The sequence below is a fragment of the Linderina pennispora genome (genome assembly GCF_002104995.1).
Source record: "Linderina pennispora strain ATCC 12442 chromosome Unknown DL89scaffold_13, whole genome shotgun sequence".
In the NCBI taxonomy this organism is placed as follows: domain Eukaryota; kingdom Fungi; phylum Kickxellomycota; class Kickxellomycetes; order Kickxellales; family Kickxellaceae; genus Linderina; species Linderina pennispora.
The window spans coordinates 579089-593830 of NW_024468261.1; the positions used below are offsets into that span (position 1 = coordinate 579089).

Consider the following 14742-nt stretch of genomic DNA (forward strand, 5'->3'; position numbering starts at 1 on the left):
CCAATCAGCTCGACACCCAGGTCACTCAGGAAGTCCTTGCCGCGACCACTGCCGCGACCGCTGCCACGACCACGACCACCACGCTGGTTGTAGATAGGCAGCATCAAGGCCAGCACCGACACCAGTGCCGATCAGCTTCGACACCCAGATCGCTCAAGGAAGTCCTTTCCACGGCCGCTACCACGACCACGATCCGCCGCGCTGGTTGTAGATAGCAGCGTTGAGCCCAGACTCCACACCAGTGACCAATCAGCTCGACACCCAGATCAGCTAAGGAAGTCCTTTGCCGCGACCGCTGCCGCGACCACGACCACCACGCTGGTTGTAGATGGCAGCATCAAGACCGGCACCAACACCAGTACCGATCAACTCGACACCGAGGTCGCTCAGGAAGTCCTTGCCGCGACCGCTGCCGCGACCACGGCCGCCGCGCTGGTTATAGATGGCAGGCATTGAGGCCAGACTCCACACCAGTGCCGATCAGCTCGACACCCAGGTCACTAAGGAAATCCTTTGCCAGCGGACCGCTGCCGCGACCACGACCACCACGCTGGTTGTAGATAGCAGCATCAAGGCCAGCACCGACACCAGTGCCGATCAGCTCAACACCCAGGTCGCTCAAGGAAGTCCTTTCCACGGCCGCTGCCGCGACCGCGACCACCTGCGCTGGTTATCATCCTCATTAGTCCTCCTTCATCATAATCGATGCTGCGCTTGTTGTAGATAGCAGCGTTGAGGACCAGACTCCACACCAGTACCAATCAGTTCGACGCCCAGGTCGCTGAGGAAAGTCCTTTCCACGGCCGCTGCCACGACCACGACCACCGCGCTGGTTGTAGATGGCAGCATCAAGACCGGCACCAACACCAGTGCCGATCAGCTCAGACACCCAGATCGCTCAGGAAGTCCTTTACCGCGACCGCTGCCGCGACCACGACCACCACGCTGGTGTAGATAGCAGCGTTGGCCGGACTCCACACCAGTGCCGATCAGCTCGACACCCAAGTCGCTAAGGAAGTCTTTTCCACGGCCGCTGCCACGACCACGACCGCCGCGCTGGTTATCCTCCTCATCGTATTCCTCGGTAGTCTCGACGAGAGGCTCAATAATTCCACCAGCCTGATCGTTGGAAGGCGTCGAGATATCGTTGTCAACAGGGCCAGCCTGGTTGGCAGCAGCAGTAGCAGCAAGGATGGCAAAAGCAGTAGCTAGAGTAAAGCGCATTGTCAGAATTGTTTTTCGTTAAAGATGCAAGTGCAAAAAGTAAATTTGTTTTGAATGGGGCTGCTTGAGTGAAGCGTGGGATGGTGATGGTGATGATGATATGGAAACATAACAATGTAGCCATGGCAGGTTTGCTTTATACACTGGATTGACTATTAGGATATCCTGTAGTTGAGTGAATGTCGCGCTCAGGACTAGTTTCGAGGAGATTGCTAATTTTAGACGCGCAGATGCAGCACAGCGGAAGTCGAGAAAGGATATGTATTAATAGCCAAAAGACATGGCGATCATTCTTGTTTGTCACCTGAGGATATCCTCAATCTACGCGCGTATGCGTGGCCGGAAAGTTCGTGCATAGGCTCTCAGAAAGCGCTTGCCGAGGAGCTGTTTATTTCTGTAAATACAAACAGGGATTATGAACCCGCATGCCAAGCAATTTCCTAAAATATCCCTTTCTAATCAGCGGGAAGGGCTACGCTCAGGCGGTGATGACGTGAAGCACGCGTTGGATTGAGTACAAGATTGATCGTGTCTTTTGTCGACATCACGACCAGCCAAGATCAGAATTCCTGGTCGTTATCTTATATTCAAGTTTAACTACGCATTGAGGTATCAGGGGCATGGCAACAGCCCAGTAACCAGCTGCTTGCTGGAGCAGCTGCATTGGACCTTCTATCCACAAGAGTCTGAATGATTCCTTGCTGCTGGGGTAGAAAAGTGCGCCATTGCGAGGAGTTAGTAGTAGTACAGACCTCAGGAACACCCTTGGCCAAGACCACCATGTATCCGGTTATCCTTCTGTGCTAGCATGTGGATATGCGCCATGAGTGAATGAGATGGTGATAAATGAATCCTAGTCATTTTGATTGATCCTAGACACATTTGGGTAGAATCAATGCCCTCTGCAATGATAAATGCAACAAAACAATGTCACAACCCGCAAGCTGCCACGTGTTTGCTGTCTTCTGCCTTTGCACCTTGCAAGGTATTCCCACTTGTATAGCTCTAATTTCTTGACGCCAATGGACACTACTCAGCAGAGCATATGCAAAGCACTTGGCAGCGACATTATGTTGCTTATTTTCCGTGTTGTCATCGAAACTACAACTGGCGAACTGAAAGGAATCAGATGTCACAGGCTGCTCTCGATGTTAGCCACCACGTGTCGCATGTGGGGCAGTATATTGCTTCCGATGATCCGCCAAACGCCTGTTGCTGACTACAGTTATTACGATCCATCGCACTCAAACATCTGCCAGTTCCTGGGTGCAGAGGGGTTTCGTGACTGGCCTCAGACCTTTGTACTGGGTGGCTGGATAAACGAATATCCCATTCTCAATTTGCTACAGATGCTCTGTGATTTTGAGTTCTTCACTGTGAAATGGGGCAGTATCAGGACTATGAGAACTGAATTCCCCAACCCGAATTCCCCTCCAATTGATGGATATGACCACAGTAGTATATGTGACGCGTTCTATTACCAGCTATCGAATCTAGTGGCCGTCGATTTCACAGTCGAAGATTTTTGCCCAGTGACTTTTGGAGGAGGAATACTTGGTCAGACACCGAGAACCATACCGCTATCCATTAGGTGCTTCGATGTCAGCTCTTATTTTCAGACTCGTTCCTTCACCCAGCTCCCAGGGTATATAATGCGAATGGATATTCGGGCTGATAGCCTGACGAAAATTGTATTGGACTGGAATACAGAATACACACTGGTGATGTGAGCACGGTTGGTTGTTCTGGGAGGAAAACCATGCATGGAGTACCTACAATCACCTATCTTCCAGCATCTTACACTGGACAGGACATGTATTCATGCCGCTATATGTTTGTCGAGCAACCTGTCAAGCTGCCCAATTTGCGGTATCCTAGAATCAAACTTAGTTGTCGTTTTGTCGCAAACAGAGAACCTGGAGACAGCTTTGATCCTGTTGACAACTTTGATCCTGTAGACTGGTCATCCTTCCCGTCTAGAATCGGTTCGTTGCCTAAACTTCAAGAGTTCCACTTTGGAACCCGCCTCATCTGGACATCTCGCAAAATTGAACTGATAGATCAGCCGATTGGATGTTCGCTGTGGCTCCTCAGAACAAGTGGGCTTAAAGGAGGCATTGAATTCTATATGATCTCACTCCTGAACAAAAAATTTGTCCGAATACAGCTGGCACTGCTAGGCCTCACTAGTATTTCCGGAAATCCGCATTGTTTGGTTCAGAGCACACAGTTTCAAAGAATGACTATTTGATAACTGCACAACCTAGGGAGCGTGATTATTAATTCCTTAGCCTCCACTTCCAGATTTCCCCAATCTGCGGTATTGATCTGGCGACACGAGACGCTCGGCAATGAGGAGCAAATCAGATGAGCTCGTAGGATATTCTGGCGACATTTTACATACATTGCCCAACACCTACATATTAATAATAGCCCATGTAGTCGGTTGCTATAAAAGCGTTCTTGGATCCAGGCTACCAAGTACTCAACATCTTAACTCGAACGCCAGTTTATCTTTTTGTATTCCTTCACCCAAGAGTCAACTGTAACAAAAATCGCTCAACAATGCCTGCTGCAACCACTAGCGCTACTACCTACGCCCTTGTGCAAGACCCGTCGCCTGGAACTCCCATTGAGCCTACCCCTTCGGAGGTCAAGCAGGGATATGCTACCTTTGAGAAGAACCCCACCACTCTGCCCAAGCTGTTCCAGCCACTGAAGATCCGCAACACCACGTTCAAGAACCGCCTGTGGGTTAGCCCCATGTGCATGTATTCTGCAGAGGATGGGTTCGCCAACGACTTCCACCTGGCGCACTATGGCCAGCTTGCCATGCGCGGTCCTGGTGCCATTATCATGGAGGCCACAGCTGTCCTGCCTGAGGGACGCATTACCCCCAACTGCCTTGGTATCTGGAAGGATGACCAGATTGCCGGTCTCAAACGCATTGTCGATTTCGAGCATCAGTTTGGGACCACTGCGGGAATCCAGATTGGTCATGCTGGTCGCAAGGCCAGCACCATTCCCCTCAGCCAGTATGGCAAACGCCCGAGTCTCCGCGCCTCGGGTGAAGAGGGTGGCTGGCCCGAGAACGTCTACGGCCCGTCGGCTATTCCATTTGATGACCAACACTGGGAGCCGAAGGAGATGACGCTTGAGCAGATCGAGAATGTCCAGCAGGCGTTTGTTGATGCTGCTGTGCGCGCTGACAAGGCCGGATTCGATTTTATCGAGATTCACGGTGCTCATGGCTACCTGATCAGCTCCTTCAACTCGCCGCTGTCCAACCACCGCACCGACAAGTATGGTGGCTCATTCGAGAACCGCACCCGGTTTGCTGTTGAGACTGTTCAGCGCATGCGCAAGGTGTGGCCTGCTGAGAAACCTCTGTTTATCCGTCTGTCAACCTCTGAGCTGGTCGAGGGCGGTTGGGCCCCGAAGGATACTGTCGCGCTGGCCAAGATCCTGCACCAGGAGGGTGTTGACCTTGTTGACTGCTCGTCGGGTGGCAACGATGTTCGTCAGAAGATCTCTGCTGGCCCAGGATACCAGGTACCTTTTGCCACTGAGGTCAAGAATGGTGCCCCTGGCGTTCTTGCCGGTGCTGTAGGCATCATCCTCGATGGTGAACAGGCCAACGACATTCTGGAGCAAGGCAAGGCTGATGCTATTTTGATCGGCCGCGAATTCCTCCGCGACCCGACATTCGTACAGAAGGCTTCCCAGAAGCTGGGTGTGTTTGTCAAGTGGAACGACCAGTACGAGCGTGGCCGCCCCAAGACTCACTACCTCGTTCAGTAAACCAAATGCTTATAAACACAATATATACCCTGAAATCACAGGACTATACCTGAGGACCAGGTCCTAGCTATTGCGCGGATCTTCACGTTGCACATTTAAGCGCATTGTGTCATATATGCTACCATACGGTCGTTTTCTGTATAAGCAAAGGCGATGAATACTTTGACCCATTTTGTTTGTTTAGATGCGGAGCGCATGAATTGATGTGATTTGCTGCTAGACACGCTTTTTCAAACCTCTTCTACTATTGCATTTGTCATCGATTATTTAGCTCCCATATAGACATATCCTTACTATAAAATGATTCCAACCCGTCGTATCCTGACACCGGACGACCTGGCAAGGTTCCTCGACTCGCAGGTGTGCAAGGAACTCCTAGACTTTTTGAACTCGCTCAACGATGCAATCATCGGCACCAAAACTACCGACGCAATGGAAGACAGCCCGATCGTGCAGCAGCTGCTTTCGTTCCTGGACAAGGTTGAGCAAGCCAACAAAGATGTGACACCTGTCGAGACCAACAGCCGGTTCGGCAACCCAGCGTTCCGCGACTTCTACGATACGGTTGAGAAGAAGATCCCCGAGTGGGTATCGGAGTTTGTGCCTGTCGATTATGTTGAAGAGGTAGCCAAGTATGCGCAGGAGAGCTTTGGAAACCGCAAACGCATTGACTATGGAACTGGGCATGAGCTGAACATGCTGGTGTTTCTTCTGTGCCTGGACAAGCTGAAGCTGGTGCAGCCCTCGGATTACAAGGCGCTGGTGGCGCATGTGTTTTTCCGGTATATTGCGGTAATGCGCGGCCTTCAATTGAGCTACTGGCTGGAGCCCGCGGGATCGCACGGCGTGTGGGGCCTGGACGACTTCCATTTCCTGCCGTTTTTGTTTGGTGCGGGGCAGCTGCGTGGACACAAGCATTTCCGGCCCAAATCAATCCACAACCAGGAGATTCTGGACGAGTTCTCGCACCAGTACAAGTACTTTGAGTGCGTGCGGTTCGTCAACTCCATCAAGACCGGCTCCATTCGCTGGCACTCACCGATGATCGACGATATCAGCGGCGCCAAGACGTGGGAGAAGGTCAATTTGGGCCTGATCAAGATGTTCAAGGCCGAAGTGGTCGGGAAGCTGCCGATTATGCAGCATTTCATGTTTGGCACGCTGGTGTCGTTTGAGGGCGGCAGCATGTCGGAGCACCAGGCGCACGGGACCGAGGAGGACGAGCACGGGTGTGTCAGCCACAGCGAGGTATATGCGCTGGGGCAGGAGTTCCCGGGCTGCTGTGGCATCAAGGTGCCGTCAGCCATCGCAGCGGCGGCGGCGGCTGCCACAGGCAATGCTAACGCGCACGTGTCGTCGTCGTCAACGACAGCGGCGGACCTGAAGCTGCCGGCCATGACGCGGCCAATCCCGTTCGACTGAAAAGAACAGCCTGATCATTAGCTCACATGTTCCGTAAATCAAATCAGAAAATTTTGCCCTGATTGGGCCTCGATTTTTTTTTGTTTCGAGCTGCAAATTGGCTCTGGCAGTGCCCAAACTTTCTTCTCCTCCACAACGCATTCTCGCATTCACGTTGCACTTCCTCTATATTGAACACGCATATAAACATAGTGAAGCGAAAAATGGCGAAGAAGGCAACAACCAAGGCTGAGAAGGTAGCGAAGGAGGTTGTCGGCCGTGCGCACAGCAACAGCAAGCACTCCGATCCAGCACAGCAGACCATGCCCGGCGATGCGTTCCGGGCGATCGAGCTCAAATCGGTGAGCGGCGGGATCCTGACGCACGAGCCGGTGGTGTTTAGCCAGGACTCATCCCAGTTCTACCTGTCCAAGGACAGCGCAGTGGCGGTGTACAACGTGCAGAACGGAGAGATGGTGCAGAACTTTTCGGGCGGAGCGCAGGCAGAAAAGGTGCTGGCGATCTTTGCCGAAGCTAACAACCACGTATACACGTTCTCTGCTGACGAGCATGTGCGGTTCTGGGATGCTGATGCGGGTGCGCTGGTGAAGGAGTGGGTGATTCCAGGGAAGATCCGGCACGTGGCCAAGGACCCGAAACAGGAGCAAGCGTTCCTGGCGATTATCGCCAGACCCAAGTATACTGATGCGCAGAACAACATGGTCAAGCCGCGTGCAGTGGTTGCACGGGTGCGGCTTGAGGAGAACGGGCGTGTTGAGGTGGAGGATCTGGCACAGGCTACTACCGGGGCCAACCGGATCGCGGTCCACCCGTCGGGACAGTGGGTGGCTGTGTACTCGCATTTCAAGGTGCAGCTTTTGCAGCTGTCGGCGAACCGCGTGGTGACCCACAAGTGGGCGATGGGCGAGCGCATCTCCGACATTGCGTTCCACCCGTCGGAGCCCGTTCTGGCGGTCGGTGACTGGCGTGGCCGCATCATGTTCTGGTACTGTCTGGACGAGAACCAGCGCGAGGACACGGAGGAGCGGGAGGTCGTGCGGCGGCCATACCACTGGCACGCGCACAAGGTCAACACGATTGCATTCACAGAGGCAGGCACGTCGATGCTGTCAGGCGGCGAAGAGGGCGTGGTTGTGTTCTGGCAGCTGACGACCGACCACAAGAGCTTTTTGCCCCGGCTTGGCGCCGAGATTATCAGCATTGTGGTCAGTCCCGACCAGATGTACTACTCGGTTACGCTGAAGGACAACACAGTCCGCATATACTCGGCACTGGACCGTTCGCTGGTATCAACACTGCAGGGGCTCAAGTTTGCCGAGCGCGCAGCCATGGCCAAGGTCAAGCGCGAGCACGCAGCGATTGTTAAGAGGCTCGAGGACGATCCATTCACCTCCGGCCTGGTCGTGCATCCGTCGACACACCACCTGGTGCTCAACGGCGAGCCCGGGTTCCTGCAGGTGTTCAACCACCTGACAGACCGCCATGTGTCCAGCATCGAGGTCGCTTCGTTTAACCGCATTGGCGGCGCCGGTTCGGTCATCCGGTCGGCGCAGCCCCATGTGGACCTGGTGCAGTTCAGCTCGGACGGTGCATGGATGGCTACCGTCGACTCGCGGTGCAGCAATGCCGCATACGGACCGCGGCATGTGACCGAATCGTACTTGAAGTTCTGGCGGCTCGATCCGTCGACGCAGCAGTACAAGCTGGTGACGCGCGTGGATAACCCGCACGCGCACGGTGTGCACGCAATCGCCTTCCAGCCGATGCTCCGGCGGTCCGGCCAGCAGCCTGGACTGCTGTGCGTGAGCACGGGCCGCGATGCCATGTTCCGGGTGTGGGAACTGCAGACATTGGACAATGCCGAGGAGATGTGGACGTGCAGGGCCTACGCCAAGTATCGCGGGCAGCAGCCACGCGGCTGCGGGTTTTCATGCGATGGGTCAATCCTGGCAGTGACTTTTGGCAGCTCTGTGACCCTGTGGGATGCGCACACTGTGACGGCGCCGGTGGGCACCCTGGTGGCCAGTGCAGCCAGCCATGAACTCTCGGGCGTGGCGTTCATCGGGCAGACGAATTTCCTGGCCAGCTGGTCCGAGGACCGCGTTGACGTGTGGAATATGCTGACAGGCAGCCTGTGGTGGACGCAGGTGGTGCCGGTTGCCAGCGTGTTTGTGCATGCCCGGCATGCGTTGTTGGCAGTGGCCGTGCGCCCAATTACCAACCGGGACGAGACTAGCATCTTGGTCTGTGGGCCCGAATCGCCTGTACCCCTGGTCACGGTGCGTCAGCGCGGCGTGGTCGCGGCCGTGGCTCTGGTTCCTGCTGCATCGTCGGGCAAGTCCGGCCGCAGCCATCCGGACACCGAGCAGGGCCAGCTGAAACCCGATCCGCTGGCGCACAATTCGCTTGCGGTGCTGACTGCCTCTGGCCGCCTGAACGTATATGCAGCCGAGAGCGACTTGCTGGCGTTCAAGAGTGCCAAGGCCCTGGGTGAAAAGACTGGCTCTTCTGCCATGGACTCCAAGGTGTTCACCAGCATCTTTGGCAAATCTAAAGCACAGGCCGTGGAGCCCGGCGCATCGCCGGCTACCAACCCACATGTGCGCAGCGCCATGCGGCTTGTGCGCTCGGCGGTGCATAGCGCGTATGTGAATGCACCGCATCACGTGCTGCCGCCAGTGTCGGCGCTGTTCGATCAGTTTGTCACGCAGCAGCTGGCCAAGGTCTCTATTCAGGCGGACGACGAGAAGCACGAGGAATCGCTGGATGCTGAGATGGCTAGCGTGGAGATCGCTGAGGAGAATGATGGTACTGAAGAGAGCTCGCGGGCACAGACAAAGACACCATTCCTCAAATCTCTGCGCCGCGGCTTCCAGGCATCGCAATGAGTTAACCAACTGGCTATAAACTTTTTTTTCTTTCACCTCAAAACGAAATATACAAAACGACATACAAAACTTTTTACTTCACTTCAAGCGCTCAGTATTCATTACAACAGTACACTGCTGACTGCTACAAGACTGGAAATGTAAATTATCGGGAATAAATGGGAAAAGTACTCGAAGAGTATGGAATGCTAAGTACTGGGCGCATATGTCAGGTTTGACATGCTGTCTCAGATTAGGTATACCACCTGACCAATATACCTGTACCCGCTGAATAACGGCGAGTTCCAGCTATCACTCAACAGATGGTTGTAGGCATGCTTTGCAGCATGTAGAATAGCTCTTTGACACTGCCCCATCTATGTTCAAAGGATAGCATGTATCCACTGAAAAATGTTTTGCTAATATAATATTGTCCTGGCATAATGCGACCACGACTCACATCAGCTGGGTATCAGCAACAAGGCAACCGTGGAAGAGTATGTTTGCTACCCTATTGCAAGACCTCTGTTACAAGCTGTCTTTTGTCATTTTCGGCTTCTAACTAATACAGGATGCAAACATGGAGGAAACAGGGCAATACTTCTCTGGGTTTATGCCTGTCTCTCGGGATTCAATCTGTACTCGGCACTTGCGGTTGCTGCGTATCCTATTTGCTAGATGCCACAGGACATCTCAGACATGCGCCTTGCCTCCCTCGCTTCCGAAGGCCGCTTGTGAGAACGGCTGTGGAGAACAATCACGCCTTGTGCAGGAGGGAGGCAATCCTCGCCCAGCTGTCCCTCTCACCTTGTCATTCTCGCACCAGCAACAAAATGTATGTTGCAGATATTGGCCGATGCAGAGCGGAAATCCTCATGCCGCCATCTTTTTTTGTATTCGTTCTCTTATATATCAACACATCTACCGCTAGTACGTCGTTAAGCTTCATGATATTGGCAATCAGTGATACCTCAACACATTCGGCTGCTGGATTTATGACCGGGTAATAACTGAAGATGCTCACTGGCACGTTTCAGGGATAGCCAGTACCCTATTACTAAGATTCGACACACTTTGAGCTCGAGCTGTCAATCTGACCTGAACGGGCTAGATACCCAGTGCGAACCACAATGCTGTTTTCATAAAGTAAACACATGTGCCGTATAAAATTTGAGATACCGAGCTCATTTTTGAGGCGCAACGCAATGCTTTAAGTGAGTGGTAGCTAATAGTTCGCGCATTCTGGCTGTTTTGGACAAGTACTATCATGCTAAAGAATGTAGTTTAATTGTCTTTTTTTTCTCTATCTGTGCAGTACAAGGAGTACAATAAATATACGCTGCAAATTTACTCCAACGTAAACACCAGCCGCTCACAGCTTCAATACTGATTAGAAAAGACAACTGCTCAGTACTCGGCACGTCGTGGCAGAGTGGTCAGCGCTTACATGCATTGTTAGCCAACCACTTGCTCATATAAAAAAAAGAAGGTATATATAGAATACATTATTATCGGTGGAGAGAGAGTAGAAGACGTAAATATAAATACCCTTTTGAACCTTTTCCTTCAATGCTTCGCCTCTGAAACAAAGGCACGCTTTTCATCTGATGTTTAATGTCACTGTTTGAGAATTGTTCAAAAGAGTGACTCTTGATGGTAGAAAGGCATGCTTGAGCCCTAAAAAAGAACAGAACAGTCGTTCATGAATGAATTTGACCTGGCAGTATATGGTCAGTGCCGGAATATATCCAACACGCTCCTTGCTTTTCATCCACCTTTTTCTCTCAAGCTTATTTTTTATTCAATAGCAGAATGGATGCGTAGGGAATGGCAATAGAATGATATGAGCTACAGTAGAATAGTCCACCACAGTGAGGGGGACACTGCTCGGCCATTCTGCATCTTAGCAAAAAATGGAATGTATGAACATGCTTCCGTCCCTCTCCGCCCCGAAGCAAATATCTCTGCAGGCTTCGACAGCATTCGCGTGGTGCTCGAACAATCAACCCCGTGCACACCTGGCGCATCCACCAAAGGAGAGATCAGCAAAAATGCACATAGCGGCGGTGCAAGTGAGTAAAAAAATAGCTGAAAATCTCATGTAGCGTTTCTGGATATGCATCGTGCACAAACACCTGCGTGCCTCCGAGCACAACTGCCAGAACAATGGGCGATGCCTGAACGGCGAGTGTACACTATTTCCACACCCTTTCATCCCTCTTGGATGTTTGAGTTTCGCCTGGCGTGGTTGAATTATCCCCCAACGCTATGCAGGCAAAGTATTAGGGCATTGTGTGCTTGCAAGTGTGCGCAGCATCCAGACATTGACAACGTAACCTACGCTCAGCACTTTTCTGCTCACCAGTTGCATGCTGACACTCTCATGCCCTCCGACTAGTATTATTTTAGGACAGGATCCTTATTGTGGAATTTGCCGTCATTTTACAATTGTAGAATAAGGATGTCCACACATGCAAAGCCAGTGACATTCGGAACGGTGCGAGACATTAAATAGAGCGCATTCTGGCGAACATCCCATCCATTTCCCATCACCCACCTTCTAACCATATTCAGCAGAAACAACCATGTCCATCCAGCAAGTTCCAACACACATTCTGGCAAAAATCTTTGACCTGGCATGTACTCATTTGGTGCCGATGCGCAGCAACTTTTATTGCTTACGCGACTTCATTAGCCTCTACAACACTCACAGAGACCTCAGGCCGTTGCTGCCTAAGTCATGTAGACAACTGGTGACATTTGAGCACCGCTCTGCCCTATCATGCAACGGGCACGGCTACCATGAGTCTCCCTGGCGCACAAGTGCCAACTGGCTCATCAACCATGGATTTACTGACGAAGTAACCCACATCTTGGTTCTTATGGAAAATGGGCGGTGTCGCTGCAAACCACCAATTCTTAAGCTGCTTAACATACTACGTCCAGAATTTTTCGACTGGAGCAGTCTCCACAACCTCCGATTCATTGGTCCGGGTGTCTTCCAGCGCGGCGTTGGTGTATCTGATGAGGATATGGCCGAGCAGGCATCGTTTGACAGCCGCATGTTCTCCAAGCTCATCCCTACGATTACATCGATGAGCTACAGTCTGACTCAAAGTATGGATCTTCCTCTTTTACTCGGTTTTCGCTCTCCACTCAACCTGAACCCATTCTACAGCATGCTTTATGCGGCATACGAGCCACGGCTGGTTGAGGTGCAGGAGGTATCTCCTGTTGTTCCGACTCGCCCTCCCGTCATTCTCCCACAGGTTGTCGCACTCGAGCTTCACGAAGCGTACTTGCGAACCATCGGTGCCCTGCCAAGATACAGTGTCAGACAGCTGCGCAAGGTCAAGCTACTGCGCATAACGAATGGCATTCCATGGGATTTTTTTTCTCTGACTGGCGAACGGTCTCTTGTCTTTGAAAACGTCGAGGAGGTGGTTTTCGACTTTGTACCAACAAGATACACTTTGCCACGACAGACTCCCAACGGCGGGCTCGATATCCAGTTCCCAAGTATCAAATCGGTAACTGTTTTTCACTCCTGTCTGCTATACGACGATGTTTACGAGCTGTTCCACCAGCATCCACCAAGATTGCTGTACATGGCTGAAGACTTTCAAAGACTTCAGTCAATCAATCCGAAAATAGTAGCTGGTGCGACAACATTAATGATTTATGCCAAGGCGTATGGTATTGAGCCTGTTCGACTGCCGCGCGACATTATCAACCGGTTCTTCCGCAACCCATCAAATGTCATTGAAGCTGTGCTAACTGGAAACTCGATTCCATTCTCTGACTGGATAGCATGGGCCATGCTGATAAAGTTGACCATTGATTTGAATCCAGACGACCTTCACAGGCTTCCAGTGCTCATTGAGTGCCTCCCTCTCCTACGGCATCTTCGGGTCCTTTACCAGACCTCTACAGTAGCAAGAACAGGCGAATACACCTGGCGTCCTGAAGATGACGAAGGGACCTCAGCTATAGGCAGAGATTGGAGAATTCAAAGGCTACAAACATCGTCGAGTAGGTTACAGGCTACAGCTCCTTCACAACCCCTATTATTAGTACCACGACCACCCCGACCTCCTCGTGATCTACTCACGCCTGAGGATGCCCAAGACTTACCACTTCTCAGTAGGCAGCTGAGACGCCTCGACATCGGAATACCCGACGATACTGTTGTGGATGTCCTCGAAGACATTATTCCACAGCTACGCTGCCTGGAGTGCATCACTGCGAGGCGGCTTCAGGCAGATGCCATTCGACCATTTGCTGAACAGCACATTGTTGGGGTAGATGTGAAATGGTTTGAGCGTCAACCTGGAGACTATTAACAACTCTTCCATATTTTTGTATTTAGTGTATCATATATATATTACAACCTAGCTCCGATTGTACAACACATAGTAGAGATACAAAGAAACCACGACGATATGCCTGATAGCACTGATCAGTTGTCATGAAAGCATGAATGTGGGTTATGCGGTAATCATGACTGAAATGCCACGTTTTTTCCATGCACTGTGTAATTGTAAGCCGATGTTGAGAAACCTGCATTAGTAAATCTAAATTTAGGAATCAGATGGGCAAAATAGGAATAAGCTGAGTTCACAAATGCCATTCTTGGTGGGCAGGTGGCAGACAGCCCTGAAGTTGTAAACAATGATCTTGAATAGAGAACAACAAGGCAAAGGAGCTGGTGAATAGCAAGTGGCGTCACAGTGGGTTGTGAACTGGTGGGAGGTTTGTTGAGAGGAGTTTGTCTCATTGCAGGAAAGATGCTGCTAGTGTGTTTTGTATCTCTCTTCATTGCTCAATAATAATTATCTTCTATACCTCTTCACCTTACAAGCAACGCTTGCATTACCCTTGCACTATGGATGACGGAGACCGTATTAAAATAGGAGGCTTTGAAACAGAGCCTGTTTACTATGATTACTATTATATGAAATCACTTTGACAACTATCTATAGTTGGTTAATAAAGAGTATTCCATATCTCTCACAACATGTATATTTGTCATTGGGCCATGTACAACTTGTCACCCATGGGTCAGCAGAGATACACAGATACGAATATTGCATATGACTGCTGTATTACCGGTTTAAGGTATACTGATTTAAGCTCCTGGACAGCTTCAGCTGCGACATCTATTCCAATGTGCCATGCACTACAAGAGGTGAACAATGATCTTGGGCGTAGAGCAATAAGGCAAAGGAGCTGGTGAATGGCGAGTGGCGTCACGGAAGATTGTGAACTGGTGGGAACATTGCTGAGAGAAAATTTTTCAGTGCAACCGAGGTAATACCAAAAGTAAAATTTAAATGTCTTTACATCTTTCAAAAAGTTTTATCTTTTATATCACTTTCCTCCACTATTGTCATCCTCTTTCCGCTAACAACATTTTCATATCGCTTAC

General features: G+C 51.2%; 5 protein-coding genes across 5 annotated transcripts; all 5 read left to right on the forward strand.

The window, feature by feature from the left end:
• Window positions 1–3739: 3739 nt before the first annotated feature.
• On the forward strand, window positions 3740–5051 carry DL89DRAFT_269704 (NADH:flavin oxidoreductase/NADH oxidase). The gene has a single exon (XM_040888389.1). It carries the CDS (start codon window positions 3790–3792, stop codon window positions 5023–5025), a length of 1236 nt encoding a protein of 411 aa, XP_040741196.1. The 5' UTR covers window positions 3740–3789; the 3' UTR covers window positions 5026–5051.
• A 277-nt stretch (window positions 5052–5328) lies between these two features.
• On the forward strand, window positions 5329–6348 carry DL89DRAFT_203223 (Rrd2 protein; the record flags this gene model as incomplete). Its single annotated transcript, XM_040884022.1, has 1 exon — window positions 5329–6348. A coding segment is annotated over one exon (1020 nt), but the record flags the coding sequence as incomplete, so codon positions are not given.
• Window positions 6349–6549: 201 nt separating this feature from the next.
• DL89DRAFT_55916 (YVTN repeat-like/Quino protein amine dehydrogenase) lies at window positions 6550–9611 on the forward strand. Its single transcript, XM_040891809.1, has one exon. The coding sequence runs from the start codon at window positions 6651–6653 to the stop codon at window positions 9333–9335; it is 2685 nt and encodes an 894-aa protein (XP_040741198.1). The 5' UTR covers window positions 6550–6650; the 3' UTR covers window positions 9336–9611.
• A 1397-nt stretch (window positions 9612–11008) lies between these two features.
• On the forward strand, window positions 11009–11712 carry DL89DRAFT_285894 (uncharacterized protein; the record flags this gene model as incomplete). The annotated part of the gene is made up of 2 exons (XM_040889841.1): window positions 11009–11386; window positions 11420–11712. The coding sequence occupies exons 1-2, from the start codon at window positions 11158–11160 to the stop codon at window positions 11710–11712; spliced, it is 522 nt and encodes a 173-aa protein (XP_040741199.1). The 5' UTR covers window positions 11009–11157.
• Window positions 11713–11747: 35 nt separating this feature from the next.
• Window positions 11748–13687, forward strand: DL89DRAFT_269706 (uncharacterized protein). Its single transcript, XM_040888390.1, has one exon. The coding sequence runs from the start codon at window positions 11900–11902 to the stop codon at window positions 13655–13657; it is 1758 nt and encodes a 585-aa protein (XP_040741200.1). The 5' UTR covers window positions 11748–11899; the 3' UTR covers window positions 13658–13687.
• Window positions 13688–14742: the final 1055 nt, after the last annotated feature.